The sequence below is a fragment of the Antennarius striatus genome, chromosome 1 (assembly GCF_040054535.1).
Source record: "Antennarius striatus isolate MH-2024 chromosome 1, ASM4005453v1, whole genome shotgun sequence".
NCBI classification, from domain to species: Eukaryota; Metazoa; Chordata; class Actinopteri; order Lophiiformes; family Antennariidae; genus Antennarius; species Antennarius striatus.
In genome coordinates, this window is record NC_090776.1 from 8,376,582 (window position 1) to 8,397,325 (window position 20,744).

Here is a 20,744-nt window from a genome sequence, read left to right on the forward strand (position 1 = left end):
CTCATTCCTGATCCTATCCTTCCTGGTCACTCCCAGAGAGAACCTCAGCATCTTCATCTCTGCTTCCTCCAGCTCTGTCTCCTATCTTGTCCTCAGTGACACTGTCTCTAGACCAAACAACATGGCTGGTCTCACCACACTTTTGTACACCTTTCCTTTCATTTTAGCTGAAACTCTTCTATCACACATCACACCTCACACTTTTCTCCACCCGTACCATCCTGCCTGTACATGCTTCTTCACCTCTTTTCCACACTCTCCATTGCTCTGGACTGTTGACCCTAAGTACTTAAAATCCTCCACCTTCTTGGTGTCTTCTCCCTGTAACCACACTCTTCCACTTGGGTCCCTCTCATTCACACACATGTACTCTGTCTTACTGCGGCTAACCTTCATTCCTCACCTTTTCAGGACAAACCTCCACCTCTCTAGCTTCTCCTCCACGTCTTCCCTGCTCTCGCTGCATATCACAATGTCATCTGCAAACATCATAGTCCATGGAGATTCCTGTCTAGCCTCGTCCGTCTGCCTGTCCATCACCATAGCGAACAAGAAAGGGCTCAGAGCTGATCCCTGATGCAGTCCCACCTCCACCTTGAACTCCTCTGCCACACCTACAGCACACCTCACCTGATACACGTCCTGCACCGCTCTAACATACTTCTCTGCCACTCCGGACTTCCTCATACAATACCACAGTTCCTCTCTGGGCACCCTGTCATAAGCTTTCTCCAGATCTACAAAAACACAATGCAGCTCCGTTTGGCCTTCTCTGTACTTCTCTATCAACATCCTCAAAGCAAATACTGCATCTGTAGTGCTCTTTTTTGGCATGAAACCATACTGCTGCTCACAAATGTTCACTTCTGCCCTTAGTCTATCTTCCACTACTCTCTCCCATAACTTCATTGTATGGCTCATCAGCTTTATTCCTCTGTAGTTGCCACAACTCTGCACATCTCCATTGTTCTTAAAAATGGGCACCAGCACACTTCTCCTCCATTCCTCAGACATCTTCTCACTATCTAAGATCCTGTTGAACAACCCAGTCAGAAACTCTACTGCCACCTCTCCTAGACACTTCCAAACCTCTACAGGTATATCATCAGGACCGACTGCCTTTCCACTCTTCATTCTCTGCAATGCCCTCCTCACTTCATCCTGACTAATCTTTGCTACATCCTGGTCCACAACAGTCACCTCTTCTAGTCTTTGTTCTCTCTCATTTTCCACGTTCATCAACTCTTCAAAGTACTCTTTCCATCTCCCGTCACACAACTGGCACATGTCAATAGACTTACATCCCTATCCTTAATCACTCTAACCTGCTGCACGTCCTTCCCATTTCTGTTTCTCTGTCTTGCCAACCGGTATAGATCAGTCTCTCCCTCCTTACTGTCCAACCTAGCATATAAGTCATCATAAGCTTCTTGTTTGGCCTTGTTTGCTACCTCTACCTTCACCTTACGCTGCATCTTCCTGTACTCCTGTCTACTCTTCTCAGTCCTCTCAGTGTCCCACTTCTTCCTAGCTAACTTATTTTTCTGTATACACTCCTGTACCTCCTCATTCCACCACCAAGTCTCCTTATCCACTTTCCTTCCAGATGGCACACCAAGTACTCTCTTACCTGTCTCCCTGATCACATTAGCTGTGGTTTTCCAGTCATCTGGAAGCACTTCCTGACCACCTAGAGCCTGTCTTAACTCCTTCCTAAAAGTCATGCAACACTCTTCCCTTTTCAGCTTCCACCATTTTGTTTTCTGCTCTGCCTTTGTCCTCTTCATCTTCCTCACCACCAGAGTCATCCTACACACCGCCATCCTATGCTGTTTGGCTAAACTCTCGCCCACCACTACTTTACAGTCACTGATCTCGTTCAGGTTACACAGTCTACACAAGATGTAGTCTACCTGTGTGCTCCTACCACCACTCTTATAGGTCACCCTATGTTCCTGCCTCTTCTGGAAGAACGTATTCTCTATAGCCATTTCCATCCCTTTTGCAAAGTCAACTACCATCTGTCCTTCTGCGTTCCTCTCCTGGATCCATCACCTCCTCATCACCTCTGTTTCCTGCACCTACATGTCCATTGAAGTCTGCTCCAATGACAACTCTCTCACTTCTAGGTATGCTCTGCATCATTTCATCAAAGTCCAACCAGAATTTCTCCTTCTCCTCCAGCTCACATCCTACTTGTGGAGCATACCCACTAACAACATTGAACATCACACCTTCGATTTCTAGCTTCAGATGACTTTGGGTTTCTGGAGACATAAAAATGAGTCTGACAAAAGACTGTTTGAGTTGGAATGGAGGTTTTATGTGTTGATTTAAGCTTTTTATTTTTTTTATTACCCAGATTTTTATTGCGCCATCATCCTCCTAAAGGACACCACCTATGTTATATTACACAACCCAGCCCTTCTAAACATGTTTACCACTCAACATTTGGTTTGAAATGGTTCATCTTGCACAATCTCACCACGTGTGTTGGTGCATGTGCTTTTCATAATTTGCAATATTTAACTGTATGCATGCCAGTATCACAATTCATATTTGCACTGTATACTGTGTACTTTCATTTGTATGTTGTTTCATTCCACTTAGTCTTCATTTTTCTCTCCATTTGTCTGCCCCAGCCTTTTCTTGGCCTCCCTTCCTCCCTCTCCTCTTCCCTGGCTGTCACTGTTTCGATCCAAAACTGCAGTTTCGTCCTTTTGTATGTCCCTCAGCCAATCTCCTCTACACCACCCATTGTCAGAGGGACCAAAAGAGGAATAGTACAAGGGAAGAGGGAAAATATTAAAAAGTGGTGGGTAAAAAGTGTCACTAAAAAAGGGAGTAATAGAACAGCGAGAGAGATTGGAGGAGATGTGAGACAGGTGAAGGACAGTATACAGAGAAATATTCAAAGAAAAAAGATAGATGAAAGAAGGTACTCATGTGTGTGTGTGTGGGGGGGGGGGGGCATACTGTATGGAAGTGGTCATCAAACTTTTTTGAGCCACAGACTGAATTAACATCGGGCAATATTTTCATGGTCCGGCCTTTAAGGTGTGACAGATAATTACAACAAATAAAAACTGTTTTTCTCTGGATATAATAATAATCATGAATCCAATGTGCATGCAGCTTTATTGGAAGCGTCCTTATAATATTTCTGCCATGTTTGTTTTGTGTTCGTTTTCTCAGCTTGGGAGTTTCAATTTAAAATTATGTATTCTGTGTTATTGGCTGGAGCTGCCCCTTTAAGGAGGTGACCATGTGACTGAGGCAAGCATCTTGACCTGCGTTAAGTGTGACTGTTGGGGCAGTGGACTACTGCTGTTTATGTTGGTGTAACAATGCAGTAAACATCAGAGACAGAATTAATACTCACAACTGCTGCAGCCCTGAAGTAGCACTCATTTGACATGTCTTCATCTGACTGTTTGACTTTCTCTTTAATGTATGACACATACATACCTATTTTTGAGTAGAGAAAGTAGAGTAGAACTTTATTGATCCCTTAAGGAGACTCCGTCAGGGAAATTAACTTCTCTGTTGCACTACACACAGCACAGTGACTACACAAAAGCACACAGAAAAAGCACACAGAAAATAGTACCACCACACAGAAAGTAGTACCAACACCTAGAAAGAATAAAAAATAACCCACCAAGAATATACAGATAAAAAGGCATAAATAGGCATGGGCAAGTATAGTGTTTATAGCGTTTGCAGTGTTTTTGATGTATAATGCGTGTCATCCCCCAGCTCTTGTGTGGATTCTCTTCATCTTCAGGAGTTGAGCAGTTTAATGGCTCGGGGGATGAAGGAGTTCTTAAGTCTGTTGATCCTGCATGTTGGGAGGCGTAGCCTTTGGCTGGTCAGGCTTCTCTGGTTGTTTGCTACTGTGTGCAGAGGGTGGCTAACATCATCCATGATGTCCAGCAGTTTGTCCAAAGCTCTCTTCTACCATTGGCAGAGGGTCAAGCTTCATCCCCACCACTGAGCTGGCCCGCCTGATCAGCTTCTCCAGCCTGGAGAGATGCACCTTCCCAACACACCACAGCGTACAGGATGAAGGCGATCACAGACTGATACAATATCCACAGGAGCTTTCTGCAGATGTTGAAAGCTCTCAGCCTCCTCAGAAAGTACATTCTGCTCTATGTTGTCTTGTACTGCTGCCTCGTGTTGTTTGTCCAGTCCAGCTTGTTGTCCAGCCACAACCCAAGGTATTTATAAGTTTGCAGAACCTCCACCTACTCCGTTCCTATCAGAACTGGTGTACATTGGGGTCTGCCCCTCCTGAAGTCAGTGACCTGCTTTTTAGTTTTGGAGGTCTTGAGCTGCAGGCTGTTGTTATGACACCAGCTGACAAAGTCCCTCACCAGGCATCTATACTCCTCCTCCTCATTGTCTCTGATACATCCCACGATAGCTGTGTCATTCGCGTACTTCTGGATGTGACAGTTCTGAGTTGTGGCAGAAGTCCACCGTGTACAAAGTGAAGAGGATTGGGGACAAAACAGTCCCCTGTGGAGCACTGATGCAGCTGAACACAGTGTCAGACGTGACATCCTTTAGCCCTTTAGTCCTTTAGTTCTTTTACACACCTATTTCCACCTAAACTGCAAATAAAAACTGGAATCATTACTTGATTCATTTTCATCACACCCACAGTAATGATACTAATACCATTTCTTAAAACATAAGTTTCATCACATCAGCAGTATTCCTGTTACATCTGACTGGAAGGGTTTCCTAAGAGCCACAAAGGACATTAAAACAGTTTTCCACATGAAGGAATTTCTGCAATCCTGTGTTGCATTGCGATGAACTGGCGACTTGTTCAGGGTGTACTCCGTCTCTGGGATAGGCTCTAGCATAACTCGTGACCTGGATTTGGATAAGCGGAAGAAGATTAAGAACATCTGGTCTTCAAGAAGACATAGAACGACCGAACGGACGAACAAACGGGCGAGCGAGCACGCACGCACAGTAAATCATCAAACAAAACTGAAATGTTTCACCTGAATGTCAAATTGGGCATGCATTTGCTCGTCATTTTTAATTCAGAATGTGATACCCTTAAATTATTGAAATGAAACTGAGGTTTGCCAATTGCAAATCTCATCCACAGGAGCTTTCTGCAGATGTTGAAAGCCCTCAGCCTCCTTAGAAAGTACATTCTGCTCTATGCTTTCTTGTACAGCTGCCTCGTATAATAAAATAATATCTTTAAATGATATCTAAAGATATTATTTTATTTCATATTCATCTACAGTTTTGTTCTTTATTGCTTACAGTCTACTCTGCAGAGTGAATCCTTAGTCTTTGCCCGTACAGCAATCAGCCATTCACATTTACCCTGACAGGTGAAGTGAATTACACTGATTACCTCTTTATCATGGCACCATTAGAGAGCGAGATGTATCGGGTAGCAAGTGAACACTTTGTCCAAAAGGTGATTGCGTTAAAAGCTTAAAAAATTGGCAGGCATTAGAATTTGAAAGAGTTTGACAACGGCTAAATCGTGATACAAGAAAACTGGGTTGGAACATCTCCCAAACTACAGCTTCTGTGGCTCGCTTTTGTGTTTTGATCACACAGACCAGCTTTTCTATGTCAAACCCCCCCACGCCCCCTGCAACGAGCGTCGGTCGTCCGCGCACTGTGCCACTGTCTTCGACACAGAATGTGGCTTTTTGTGGCTTGCTCAATTCTTTTACACTGAGCCACAGTGGCTTAGTCATTGTACCTCCTAGTGCAAGCCCAGTTAAGGAGTTTAAGTCGAAGTACCGTTCCACCATGAGTTGGTCATTTGGAAGTGTCCTTGAGGCTACCTGTCAGCAGCTATTGTCCAAACTATGCATTTCTGGCTATGCATTCCATTCAGGACATGACAAAAAAAATCACTAAGTTAATTGTGTTGTGTTGTCCAAACTGGGCACATGCTTTTGTGGAAGGTGCATCAACATACATTGTACATACCGAATAATCTCAGTATATTTATAAATATATATATATTTTGCATTTTTGGAGTTCATAGAGCTTTTTGACTTCATCATTTTATAACTAGCTTGCATGCTAAAAAAGTGTGAGCACCCCTGGTCCATGGGAATTGTTCTGTGGGAAATATTCTACCATATATGGATGTTACTTTGACACATTCTACCTACATAGTCATTGTTGCGGAATATGTACACCCCATCGTGGAAGCAGTATAACCTGACTTCGGGCAACATCAGAAAAGTGGAGAGTCCAGCCCCTCTCAAGGATTTGCATTCCAGAGCCCAAGCTGTTGGACGGAGGTGAGCCCGACTATATCTAGTCGGTACCTCTCAACTTTCCTCACAAGCTCTGGCGAGGTGACATTCCATGTCCCCAGAATTAGATTGTTTGTCTGGGGATTGGGTTGTCAAGCCCCATGCTGATGACTGCCACCCAATCCACACTGCACACGTCCCCTACGGTTAACTCGGCGGGTGGTGAGTCCACAAGAGGTTGGGCCCCCGTCGCCCTTTCGGGCTGAGCCCGGCTCGGACCCGTGGGCAGAGGCCCAGCCACCAGGCGCTCGCATACGTGCCCTAATCCTGGGCCTGGCTCCAGGGTTGGTCCCCGGTTGCAACGTTACGGTCCTTGATATTTTTTTTTCACCATAGGGGTTTTTGTACTGCTCTTCGTTTGGCCTGTCACCCAGGACCTGTTTGCCAAGGGAGACCCTAGCAGGAGCATAAAGCCCCTGACAACATAGCTCCTGGGATCATTCGGGCACTCAAACTCCCCCACTACGATAAGGTCGCAGTTCTCGGGGAAGACTAAATATATATCACAAATATATATATATATATATATATATATATATATATATATATATATATATATATATATAAAATATCACTTTAAAATGAGTTTACTGTCCCTTTAATAATTGTTATGGAAATTTAACTGCCGTTGACTTTGAGAATATTAAAATGCATTTCCAACTAACGTTGGAAACAAATATAATTACTAAATGTCATTAACAGACAGTTTGACATTTTTCTTATGTGATTTTAAATATTGAACATATTAAGGGACTTGGTGACTTATCTCCTTATTATCTGTTTCTCTTTTTCTCCCCATTCCATCTCTCGCTCAGTTGCTCATGACAGCTGCATTCAGTTTTTCCTCTTTTCCTGCTTTGTTCTGACGTTCATCATCAGTGTCATTCAGATTTCTCCTTCCACATGGCACAACATCTGTTTGGGAGTGTTGTGCCTGCCTTGTTGAAAAGGATTCAGATAAATGGTGCAATGAAAAACCTGGAAGTAGTGGCTCTGCTTTATGTTTTGGTGCCAACGCAAGAATGCGTATGTAGTGTCACGATTAACAAGGCAAGTCACCATTTTTTACCATTTTTTGTCTTTTTCCTAAAGTGCAAGCTTAAGAAAGGCATTAATGAAGGCCTCACTCAACAAAAATATGTCACAATTTCATGAAAATGACCATGCATACTGACTGCAGGAAATTTGGGATGTATAATCCTTAATAGTTTGTGATGTTAAATTTTCTTGTGTTGAAGAAGGTATGGAAACCCTGTGGTTAATTATTGGCAGTGTCTGTTCCAGATTTAAAATTATTTATTGATTATTTTCTTTAAATTCCAACCCCTCGATTCTGTGCAATGATACTGAAAAATATGTAATCAAAAAAGTCATCAATTTAATCAAAATAATTCCAGTAATCTAACCTTTAAAATTAGATGTATTAAATATTTAATTAAAAAAAAACAATCACAACTGCAGTTAGAATTCATTTTCTTTATTGATTCAAGTGCATGTGAATTACTTAATCCAATGAATCTTGTCTCTCGGGAGGCTTACAAATAGGGGTTGTGCACTAGTGCTGTTTTTTTGTTTTTGTGATTAATTTGGTTTGATCAAACTGGACTAAACTGAATTGCCATGCTTTGCACGCTGTCCATACAGGTACTTGTTTTATTGACACTGTCTCCACAGGTAGAACAAACAAACCATTATTCCTTCATTGAATTCAGAAAGAACAATGTTTTGAAGTTAAGGTGCTCTCCATGGGAATGGAGCCTTAATGACTTGAGTTATTGATTCTGGTCTGAGGCATTTAGTATGTGCCCAGTGAGATATGTTTTTTATAACTATACTCTTACGGGTTCAGGTATGCAACACCTTGCAACTTTGAATATTTTGATAATCTCTTGTTTTGCCATATCACCTGTATGTATGTGTTTTTGCTTATGTTTTTGTGCTTTCTGAAGTACAACCTGCTGCATTGAAGTGTTCATACTTTGAACATCTGCATTATTAAATGGGGGTGTCTCTCTACATTTTGACATAAGATTATGCATGCATGGTATTATAATGCTGATATTACTAAAAAGTAGTATGATGAATATTGATAAGAGGAAATTATTCTTCAAGTCCATTGACAACAGTTGAAATTTGACCTTGACCTAGTTTTTTGTTTTTTGTTGTTGGTTTTTTTTTGGGGGGGGTAGTGGCTCAGTGGTAGGGGTGGCAGTGGCTCAGTGGTAGAGCTCGCGGTAGAGCGGGTCGTCCAATGCTTCAAAGATCAGAGGTTCGATTCCCGCTCCTGCCCAAGAAAAAAAAGAACACCCGGAGGTGAGCTGATAGTGGGAGGTGTCAGCTCATCTCTGGAGCACTGCCGAGGCGCCCCTAAGCAAGGCGGCAGCTCCAATAAAGGAGCTGCCGCCACTCTACCTCCTCTGCATGCCTACAGGCCACATGTGCGTGTTTGTGTTTAGGGCCTGTACACACACTCACACACATATGTATATATATATATATATATATATATATATATATATATATATATATATATATATATATATATATATATATATATATATATGCATGACTTGATTTGAACTAACTAGAGTGTGCTACTAATTTCCCTGTCAGATTATAATCAGTATATTAAAAATAAAAAAAATAAAAAAGTCATGATCTAATTTTCATCTCCTTTGTCGTCCGAGTAATGTGCTTTTTGTTTCATCTGTCTATCTGCAACAGTTGCAAAGATATTTGGTGAACTAACGAACAAACGAATGAACGGACGAACACACAAACACTGGCAATTACAATACTTCACCGCTTATAAGCGGGATGTAAAAAGGGAAAGATTTTCGTTGTTCCAAAAACTGTGCTGCGCCCAAAGTCGACTCCAAAAAAAATCTGTGGCAATCTGGTAGAGTGAAAAAATTAAAGTAGTACAGTTTTAGAAAACAAAGGGTCAAACTTCCTGCTCTTTCAATCCAACGATGTTGCTTCTTGCCTAATTCTCTGTGTCTTTTTCCGGCAGATGGTGATGGCTCCCAGGACCACCTCCTCCCTGTGTGCCTGGATGATTCATGTCAACATAGTGCCATCTACTTGGCCAAGTCAGGCTCAAAAGAGGTACAAAATAGACTCAGACACACCTTCCCTGGCTGTCATTCAAATTGATTATATGATTTTTAATTGTTGTTCTCACTGTTTTTCTACTGTTATATTTCTTTTCTACTGTTATTTGCAGAAACTTACAACTGTCCTGCCCATTGTCCACCTTTCTACAAGTTACACTCAAAATAACACATCAATTCCAAAAATATTGTTATCCATGCAAAAATGTTTGTAATTATTGCTGATGTAGTGATGTCCTTTTTGGAATCATGCAAGTTTTGAACATTACATTGAGGCGTCATTCTCAAGCTTTCAAAGACCTTGTGTGTGTCAAATCCTGATAGACCAACCAGTACCACTTTACAATAAAATTACACCAGTGACTTGCGATGAGGTTCATGGCTGGTGAGGCACTGATTTCATCATAATTAGATTTACAAAATAAGAACCTACAGTGTAGCTTATTCACCATTTAATTAGCAACAGTGAGTGGGTTATTTTTAAAGTCTCAGAGCAGAATTATTTACACATACAAACTGTAACACACAAATAAGCACATTTGATTAAAAAAACATGTTCCATACATCTTTGTTTATATGTTATGTTTATTTATAAATGAAGTCTATGTGCTGCTCCTTCTGAACAAAAGCATTCAAAAAATTTAGAGTTGAGATCTGTAATCTTTCATTTTTATTGTAAGGCAAGGCGAGCGGAAAACAAATTAAGGGCTGCAATGACTTGCTGACTATAGATTGTAGTTTGCAGTCACTTGTTCTGCTGCCGAGGAAGAGGAATCCTCGGCCGAATCCCTGGGATCATCACCGCCCCTTACCATGGGGTACTAGAACTGCGTGCTACACTTCGTGCCTTTTCTCAGCCGTTTATAGAGCGACATATAGAGATGTAGCATTACGGTCTCACTGTGTATCGTGCCAGCACAGCTAGCCGAGCCATTGCACAATCCATGGTGAGGCTCGGCTGGCTGGTGCCTCACCACAAGTCTCTCAGTATGTCAGTGGTAAATGTGAAAATTCAGTGATTTTGAGTAAAAATAACCTAAATATAACCATTTAATTTATTACTGACATTTTAATTTTTTTCTTTCATGATGGCAGGTGAAGCCGTGCCTCTCCTGCCTCCCGTGACCGCACGTTACTGAATTACACATATGAAGGATTTATAAATGATTTATAATTAGGCTTTTAAAATTCATCAACATGAAGTAAGTGAAATATTTTGTTAAGATATGTTGAAAATCGGCTCACATTAACACATTAACATTAAAAAAAAAAAAAATAGTATGACTGATGAGTCATAAAACCTTCACCAAACATAAATGAAACAGAATTAATAGTGCTGATACAGTTTTCTGGAAATCCTTGAACAACCAACTAAGATCCTCAGGTGAGATACTCAAATGTCACTTATAGCAGCTTTTTGATCCTGTAAAGAAATACCATCACAAGGTGTTTCTCTCCGGCCCAACCCCCACATGTGGGCAAAAAACGGGATGTTTCAGCAGGCTTCTCAACCTCAACACCTGGCTTTTCCCCACCTATCTTCCCCCAGCAATGGATTTATTGACAACTGCAATGTATTTTGGGACAGGAGGCATCTCTTAGGAGCAGATGGGCTGCACTTGAATAAAACTGGCATGTGACTGCTCTCTGCAAATGTGGCATATGGCATGCTCACATCTCTGAGTCTGGCAAGTGTCCAAACCGCCGATCAGTGCTTGCTGATCAGTCTGACATGGATTGATTTCTTGCAGGTCCTTGACATAAACATAGTGCTTGTTTTACTGTACTTGGAATTCTTGTTGGCACTTCAAAGGCCCAATAAAAATTCTATTTTTTTCATCTGATCACTTTTAACCTCCTTTTTTTTTAACACACAAGGTGAAGTCTTGGGCTGAACAAGAAATGGATGAACCTTGTCATTTTATTCTCATTTAATGATTAATTTTGTCACCCTACATTAAATTTTCCCTATCCATTTTCAAATCCAAATGTAGCCACCTTCATCAACAGACCAATTGCTTGTCTGCCTCGTTTATATTCTGCACAGAATTGCTCTGTTCTGAAAAACCTTGTAAATGTCACTATTCACCCTCCCGAGATTGGCTCCATCCTCTACTACTGATGGAGATAAAATCTCTGTGATTTCAAATTATGATAAGCCCTATTGCATTTGAAGATTGGATATTGAATATTAAATATTTTTGTTTTTTGATGGACTTTGCTGACATCCTGGTAAATAAATGCTGTGTAGCATGTTTTGCAATGAAATAAACTTCAATCATACATCACAGAGAAAGAAACAAGTCACATGAGATGGATTATTGATATATTTTAAAGATTGTATTAATATCAATTCTGTAGTACGACAAGTGACATAAAACAAGCACTGGAGATAATAACCCTGTCACAGTTATTGTATCTATCTTCCTTCATCTGCAAAGACTGATGCCCTGGAAGAAATTACAAAATAACTATAACTTCAAAAGCTGGTTGCCCAGAGGAAAGGGAGGAATCATAATCAGTATTCAGGTAAAAAAAAAAAATTGCAACGACTTAAATGAGAGACATTATTTGTATTTATCCACCCTAGCCTCCTTAGACTCATTTGTTGTAGTTTAAGAACTATTGATGTCAGTCAATTAAAAACTATGACTAAATCAGCAATAATAAATTTTAAATACTAGCATTTACTTTGTTTTTGAGTAGTCAGAATAGATGTGTGATGTTGGAGTAAATATATTTAATAAGGATCAGCATTTTTTATTAAGTTAACATTTGGAAATTTCTTCATCAGGCATACAATTGTCTCAATTAAAAAAAAGTGTCAGGGAGAGCTTGTCATAAGTGACTATGATATTGACTGTATTTTCGGTGGACAGGGATATAAAGTAAATCTTTGTAATTTAAACCAGGTCAGGTTTTTATATTCAGCTATGGTAGGCATGGAAAAATGTGTTTTCGTCTGTCCCTTCACTACCTTGATTGGGTCAAAAGTTGAATTACAGTGCGTGAATACATACTGAATGAGAGCCTCCTCTTCTTGACCGTGAGAAGCTTGCTGAACTCAGAGCTGTGCTGTGCTTTTGCAATGTATGTGTGAAATGTATGATTTTTTTTTTATGGCACATGTCTAAAGCACCAACAAAGTCACTGTCAGTATGATTGTATGATGTTTTTTGCACAAAGCTGGCACACGTTTTCCAGACTAATTGCAAGTGTTAGTGTTTTAATATTTGCAGCTACATTCACATAAGTACATGGACTTTTTATTCTTCTTAGGCAGGTTGTTCTTGTTGTCATGACCAAAATAAGTAATTGGCAGTCGGATTACATTTGAAGAAAGAAAATGTTTTCACTGGTGAAACAATGATGTTATGTTCAGTAAGGCATGAAACACATGGCGCACTGCGGGGGGACTCTTGCTTAGAAAGATATCCGGACTGATCAATAGGGTGTCACTTTTGTTTGCAGAGATAAAAGTAACAGATATACACACACTTTCAGTCTAATCTAGTGGATATACACAAGAAGAGACAATTATATGCACACGGACATGTTTGAGTGCTCTTGCACTCAAATGAACACACTCCACAACCACCACCTACATATCATCTTTTATGAGTTGTCTCTGTTCCATCCAATCATTTGGCAGGAGGCCCCACTCTTTTTTCTTCCTTCTTCTGCCACCAAAGAACTAGATTCTGCTTTATTCAGTCCAAAATAGAAATATTACAGGCTTATCTGCATGTCTGCCCACACACTTGAGCACACAAATGACAGACGCACACACATACACAGAGATACGCAGATCCACACTCCCTGTGGACATGCCTTCCATTCTTTGTCTGTCAGCATCAGAAAAAATGAGAGAGAGGGGAGGAGTGTTGAATGAACGGAAGGGAGGCAGAGATGGAGGAAGTGAATACAAGTCACTATGTGTTTGAGAGACAGTCATCGCTGTCTGAAAAAGAGAGACGGCAAGGGAAGAATGGGTAGAGTAAGCCATTAACCAGGCTCTTTCTGGGCCTTTCCTGTGCGTCAATCAAAGTCATGATGGGATCACCTTTCTCACACACAAACCTTTATTATAATTGTAAGTCACCATTTTGTAATTCACATGTTTACAGTATTTTGCTGGTGTTATTGTTTTGGATATTTGTGTGGCATGGCTCAGGAGATTATCTACTCAGGAAATGTGTCCCTTAATGGAATCAAACCACAGAGAAAATGGAGGGAGAGATGGAGAAAGTAAGAGGGAGGAAAGGGTTGAAAGGAAAGGTTATAGAGTGAAAATTGTGGAAGAGGAAATGGAGGCATAGGGATAGATTGGAGGGAGAAAAATATTTATTTCTGTTGTTCCTGCACTGCCAGTTTGAGAGCAAAATCCCATCAGAGGGAATGAATGTGAAGACTAGTCATATAAATACAGTCAAAAACAAAATGGTATGCCTTCAGCTGTGCATGGAAGTCCTGCTGTGTAGAAACAAGTGTGTCCCTGTTATTTGTCTCCGAACAGCAATTTGATGCTTCCATTCTGTGGTCTTGGCCTCAGCACTGCCTCCATGGCACCCCTGATGGAGCTCCAGGCCTTTAGCTCACCAGATTGGAACAAACCACAGGAGGCTTCCAACAATCTCTCTACCTCATTCATTGTCCTACCAGACACACTGATCACATTTAGTGGAGTTTGGATCTCCCACTGAATTCTCCTGCATTGTTTCACAACTGTCCGCATAAAATGAAAAAGTAATTTAGTCGAATAAACAAGCCTGATTTACTCCTTCATAAAATACAAGATTTTATATTGATCATACAATATGTGATTTATACCATTTCATGAGTTAGAATGTGGAAAAGAGCCTAGAAATTCACCTCTTGATTAGATCTATGAAACTCACTGTCTCTACATTACGATAAACTTCCACAATTTATAAAATATTTTGTTAAATATGACAGTTACCTCTTGCATTGGCTTCTGTGAAGCAGTCTATTTCTCAGTTGATGGTACATATATGTTTCAGGTCTGCAGTGAAAGCACATTCTTGATAATGTTATCGGTGCATCTTCTTGCATTCATGCACCTCCCTCTGATGGGATGCACAATTTTCGCCAAGAGGCTCCACTGAAGATTTCATCTTTAAAAAGGGTTTGAATAATATTTTTTGGCTTACACCCTGGGAATGGAATGGAGTACCTTTTTATGTGTTAAAACAAGTCTCCATCCTCTTCAGCTCTTTAGGAAAAACCACCATGTTGTTTTGCTTCACTGCTACAGAAACGATTCTTGGTTTAAACTTTACTAAATGTCCCTTCAGCATGGGATTTAGAAAATTAGGACAGGGTTTATATTTTGCATTTACTGAAATAATGAATGGGCATGGACCCCAACCAAAAATGAATACTGTATATCAAAACCACATCTCCCTTTGGTGAAGAAAAACATACATTGAGCTTAACAGAACTAAGTTATGAAAGTCTGCTTATGCCTTCATGAAGTGCATTTAGAACTACATTTCCCCCATCAAAATATTTAAACAGATTTAAACAGACCATAAAGCATACTCTTTCACTAAACCATAAAAAACATAATCTTTCACTAAATGACTTTGTACACATCTCAGAATTGAAATATGGGCATAAATTGAAGATACACAGGTTCCTGATAAGGTCCAGCTTCACACTTGAGAATTATGCTAAGATCTGTCAGGAAGAAGAAGAAAAATGACTGTGAGCCACCCTTTTCTTGGCGTGGTTTGCCTTGTCTCTTGCATTCCCAAATTGCCTTAACTATGGCAGCTGTTATGTTAATTAACCCATTTGGTTAACCCATTTCTCTCTTATATAGATAAGTTATGTGGGATATTTTATTGAGGTCATAATTTCACCAAAACCATTATATGTTATGTTAAAGAAAATAGTTTTATCTGTTAAAGGGTTACAGGCGATATATCCCGTTTCTGATTTTGGTAGCACAGAATGGGATCATTCACTGAAATATGATCTTAAAACAGTTAATACTCTGCTAAACTCTTTAAATAATAACTAATAATAACGGCTTCATTTTATAACTCAAACAACATAGATCGATTTAATCTATTTTTTAGACATTTCTAATTGTGCGTGCATTCATTTTGAACATTTCTACATGTACTTTCTTGTAAGAAACAAATCACACTTACCACCTAAAGAAAACTGAGCTAGCTACCTCCATGCTGGAGCTGCCCTAACAGTGTAAAGGCAACTAGTGTGACTCTCCCCCCAGTCATGTGGGTGGTCAGTGGTCAATGGTGTGTCACTGGCAGAAGATACAGCCACTTGGTTAGGGTTAGCTGACTCAAAGACATTTCTGCCTGCAATTTTTCTATAGGGACAATCTATAAACTTTTTTGCTCTTGTTGAAAATAGTAACTGTAATAATACAGTTTTAGAAAATTCATTTTGTACAAAAGCATCTGATGAGAGTATCAAAATTAGATTTGTGTATGGATGATTAATATGGTATCTGAGCAGAGGTTGATAATGAGGTTTTTCTTATAGATTTCTTAAATATTCTTATGTCAAATGGCCCTATAGCCGTACAAACATTCTAAAAAGAATGTCCTTTCCCATTCACATACGACTGTCCCATTCATGAATGTGGCTGCTCTATAGATCAAGGCTACACATTTTGAGTAGAAGGTTATAGACTGTAGGTAGGTTAGTTTAGTGCCCACTCTTCCACTCTGTAGTACTCAGTTATAATGATGCCTTCACAGATGTGTAAATTAGCCATGGCATTGGCACCATCAAAGTCCCATACCATAACAGATGCTGTGGATTTTCAACTTTGTGCTTATAGCAGTCTGGATGGTTTTTTTTTTCCTCTTTAGCATAGAGGATTTGACATCCATGAATTCAAAAACCAACAAAACCATAGAGTGGATTTGTTGCATGTAGACAAAGGACATTTTACCACTTTTTGGCAGTCCATCTCAGATGACATCAGGCCCAAAGAAGTTGGCAGCATTTCTCTATGTTGTTGGTATGTTGTGCAGTGATTGGCTGTTTTTACTGACATCAGTTTTCCGGAGTGGTGCAAAGCCCCTATCATAAGAGGCTCCAAAGATTGCTGTGTTTTCATTCCAGTGTTGTAGGAGGGACTGAAGGTCACTGGTATTCATTTTTAGCTTACATGATGTCTGTTTACATATGATAATTGTCTAGATTGTTAAATTTTTTATGATTTTATGGGAAGTCAACAGTGGAACCTGTTAAATTGCTTTGAAATTTCTGCTGATGTGACTAAGCTCTATATTAATAAAGACTGGTTTGTTGATGATGGAATCATTTCTAAACACACCGTTTGCATATATATACCATATACCATTTGGACCTTACATTAAAGCCACAACCATATAAATTTAAAATTATAGAATTATAACTTTCTCTTTGCCAGATTTTAATCTTCTGATCTGGTCTCCCACTCCACAACTGTTTGTTTTTCAGCACCTCCTCGAATCTGATGAGCATTACAGTCATTATACTGCTAAGACAATAAAAGCCATAGCATCATTACACCCGTTTTTTTAAATTGTTTTTCATTTTTACATTTATTGCCTTTGACAGCCTTGTTGTCTGTTGATATTACAGCACCACCACACATCATCCCATAAACCCCACCACCACCTCCAGTCTCCACCGCAGGCCACCCATATTTTAATTTCTTGGCCTAATGAAGCAGGAAGTCTCTCCAGCAAGTTGAATCAATGGGAATCGGCAAGAGTGCTGTCACTTTTTCACTTTAGTCATCAGCAAAGCCACAACACTGGTTTTATGTCTGTCTGATTGCGTTTGTGCCCCCCGCTTAATTTTTTTTAATTGTGGTTCTATATGCTTGCTTCTGTATGAGTGTGTGTGTTTGTGTGCGTGTGTGCGTGTTTGCATGTGTTCATGCGTACTTGTGCACGGATTCAGATGTATGCATGTGTACGCCTGCAAATAGCCTCAAGCAATGTGTGTTATGCCAGTGTTTTCCCACTATTTGACAAAAAAGCTATTTGTATGCAGGATCGTTCTCTTCACTATCATTAAAGGTATCAGATTACCTCCCAAGCGCAAATGCCATCATTGTCTTCATCTCCATTTACTAGGCCATTTGAATCTCTGCACAAACACACTCAATTCAGTGTTGATATGCTGACATTTCAACCAGATAATATAGAATGGAAATAATTTAACTTGCAGTACATTAGTCCTCACATTAATCTTTTTAGACACACACTTCACATTATTCATTTTCTTTTCTATATTAAGCGATAAAATGTCAAAACATGTGGAACTGCGACGAAGGAGTAACTGCTTCATGATTTATTTAAGTAGCCCCTCTTCAGTTTTGTTTTTCACTGTGGTGTCTTGGGTTTCTTTATTAATTTAGGAACTTTTCAAATCCTCACTGAGGCTCTGGTATCCCCCACATTCCCAAAAGCTAAATGCTGAGTAATAAAAGCAAACTCAGGGCTAATAACCTCTCACCTTGCTTTGTAACAGCACCATGTATATGGAAGCGACTGATTTTCTCTTTTGCTGTTACACTTTATATATTGTCTGCTAATTTACGACAATTTCCGTCTTATATCATCTGCTGTTCTCACATATTTGTGTCATTAGAAATGTTTCAGAGGCAGTCAAGCTTTTTGCAGGGAACAATATCAAATGAATTACCGGAAGACAGCCGTGATGATGCATCACAGCTTTGATTTGACAGTTTAATTAATTACTGCCATTTCAGGCTTAAGCTTGAATTGAGGCTTAATTAAGTACTGTACTGTATCTCTACACTGTGTTTGATTGTATGTAGACAAGCATACAGTACACATTTGTGTACATCTGACTTTCTGGAGCCTTCTCATCTTCATCATCACATCACTTCTTCTGCTCTTTTAGCAAGAAGTCTCTATGAAAAACATTTACGTTTTACTGATTGTCATCTCCCAGCGCACTGCCTCATGCCGCATGTCCGATGGGCTTGTCAACCCTGCGACCCGCAACAGTGGAGGATGCGCGTACTGAATATGAATGAATGAATGTCATCTCATCTTTAATCGTCTACAATTCCATCGCAAATGCTACAGATGTTTAACTGCATACATGGCAAACAGTCTGCAATTAATTACATGCTTGCATTTTTGCAGTTTTAAAGTGCTTTTTGGTTCCCTGGGCAGTTCCTCTCTCCTCCATTAATCAGCATTAGAAAAGAGACAAACAGTGCACTGATTGCCTCGGGGTCAACAGCGGTGTAGTGGTCTGCTGATGAGGCTGGCAGGCTGCAAGGGCTTCTCTATGTCCTGAGAGACAAAGTCATAATATTGCTGACCACCAACCAAAGGACTCCGATGGTGAAACTGTAACACCTGCAATTTCATATCTAGAGGAACTTTTGTGAAAAGTGATGATGTAGCTGACATCTGAGAACATGGTACATTTTCTGAGAATAACATGGAAACTGATGCGGATTAATTCAGTATCTTGTTTCTTTGCATACAAGCACATCTTAAATGGCAAGTTCTCTCTTACAGTGTTTTACCTTCAGCAGAGCGTGGACTTAATGATGAAATATAAATATATCTTGGAATATAAAGCATTGTTCTGTCGTTTTAGGCCTACAGTAACAAACTCATAAACATTCAGGCTCATTTTTTGGTCATGGGGTCTCTTCTGAGAACTTAATAAAACCAAATAATCAACATTTACATAGTTGACCAATGCATGCTGTCTGTTCAACTGAGGCATGTTGGCATGAAATCTGTCAATTTGTACAAATGGGCATGTCTGTGCAGAACATTGTGCTATTGTGTATATCCATGTGTAGTGTTGTGTTTTCTAGACACAACGGGGCTGGCAGCAGCCTCTCTGGTCCAATGATCTTTCTTTTTTCTTTTTTTCATTTATTTTTTATTTACAGCAATCCCTGGACATCAGTCATCACAGCAAAGTTTGACACACATGCGGCAGTATTTTAAATAAATCATTCAGTGTTAATTTACTCATAACCTGGCTCAGCTGTATTGTATTATTGTTCACTTTTATTCTCTAAAAAACACTCAGCACATTTATTCATTTTTCTTCTGTTTATGTAATAGTTGCAAACTTCACCTTCCGTGATTGGGTCCATCAAAGTTACTGTATGTTAAAACCTGAGGTCTTAAAGTGCACATTTTTTGCTTAAAATTGTAGTTTGATTTTTATATTTTCTCACATAAATTTTAGTTTAAGTACTGTACCTCAATAATCAAAAAAATTGTTTCTTCTAAAGCATAAAGACTGTAAAATTCTTGAGTTTGGTTGCAAGTAAAATAAACAGCTATGAAACTACCAATTTCAATTTTAAATACATGCTGGTACCAAAAGACCTGTTTTCAGCTTTGCTCCGTCTAATTTAGTGCGCTATAGGTTCAGTTTATGAGACATAAGCATTATCCTTACATTAGGGGAATTTGTCAAAGGAAATATGAATAGGACACTGAAATAACAGTCTTCAATTGTTTCGACCACGAGGAACCCGAATGGGAATGGCGATAGTGATGATGCTTTGTTTCAGATTTCTTTGTCTTAAATTGCCTTTGCACTTTAAGCTATACAAAGCTGAATGAACAATGTTTTAATGTGTTCATCTTTTCATACACTGATGTCCCTAATTACCTTGTGATTTGATTTTGCTGACACATCACCTGCCACCCTTCCAAACAGATGAGAATGTTCTACCTCTGGGTTAGTGCCTATAAGATGTGCTGCCTCTGGGTTAGTGCCTAACCCAGAGGCAGCACAGTGATTTAGAGAGAACCTAAATCAGTAATATCACAATGAATTTCAAACAAATATATAATAGGATATGGACTTGGTTTTGCAGACATGCTAGTCATATTAAGAGCTATTAGTGGCAGTTCAGATGAGTGTCTCTGGTGACTCTCCCTGCACCTGCTCTCTCTGTTTAACATTCATGAATAGTTTAAACCTCCAGCATGGCTCCACACATTTTAGGCTACACATGCACATACACACATTCATATTGTGTGTGCGTGTGTGTGTGTGTGTGTGTGTGTGTGTGTGTGTGTGTGTGTAGAAAAATTATGATACATTATATATATAAACCAGTGATCTCCAATCATTTTTGCCATGATTCTACTACAGGTTCTTCTCGGGATTTTGACAACCTATGAACTAATATTTCCTGAATCCTTCCATGTCTAATAGAAATTAGCATATTTTAGAATACACAAAAGCACTTTCTTACACATTTATGCTTCTCTTTGAGAACATTTCCAAACCTATGCTATGA

At 39.6% G+C, this 20,744-nt stretch overlaps 1 protein-coding gene across 1 annotated transcript in view; it reads left to right on the forward strand.

Moving 5' to 3' along the window:
• Positions 1-20,744, forward strand: part of itfg1 (integrin alpha FG-GAP repeat containing 1) — a 185,739-nt gene that overhangs the window by 55,372 nt on the left and 109,623 nt on the right. The window contains exon 9 of the mRNA XM_068317549.1: positions 9,331-9,425. Within this exon, the coding sequence (XP_068173650.1) occupies positions 9,331-9,425 (95 nt within the window). The remainder of the gene's footprint in view (positions 1-9,330; positions 9,426-20,744) is intronic.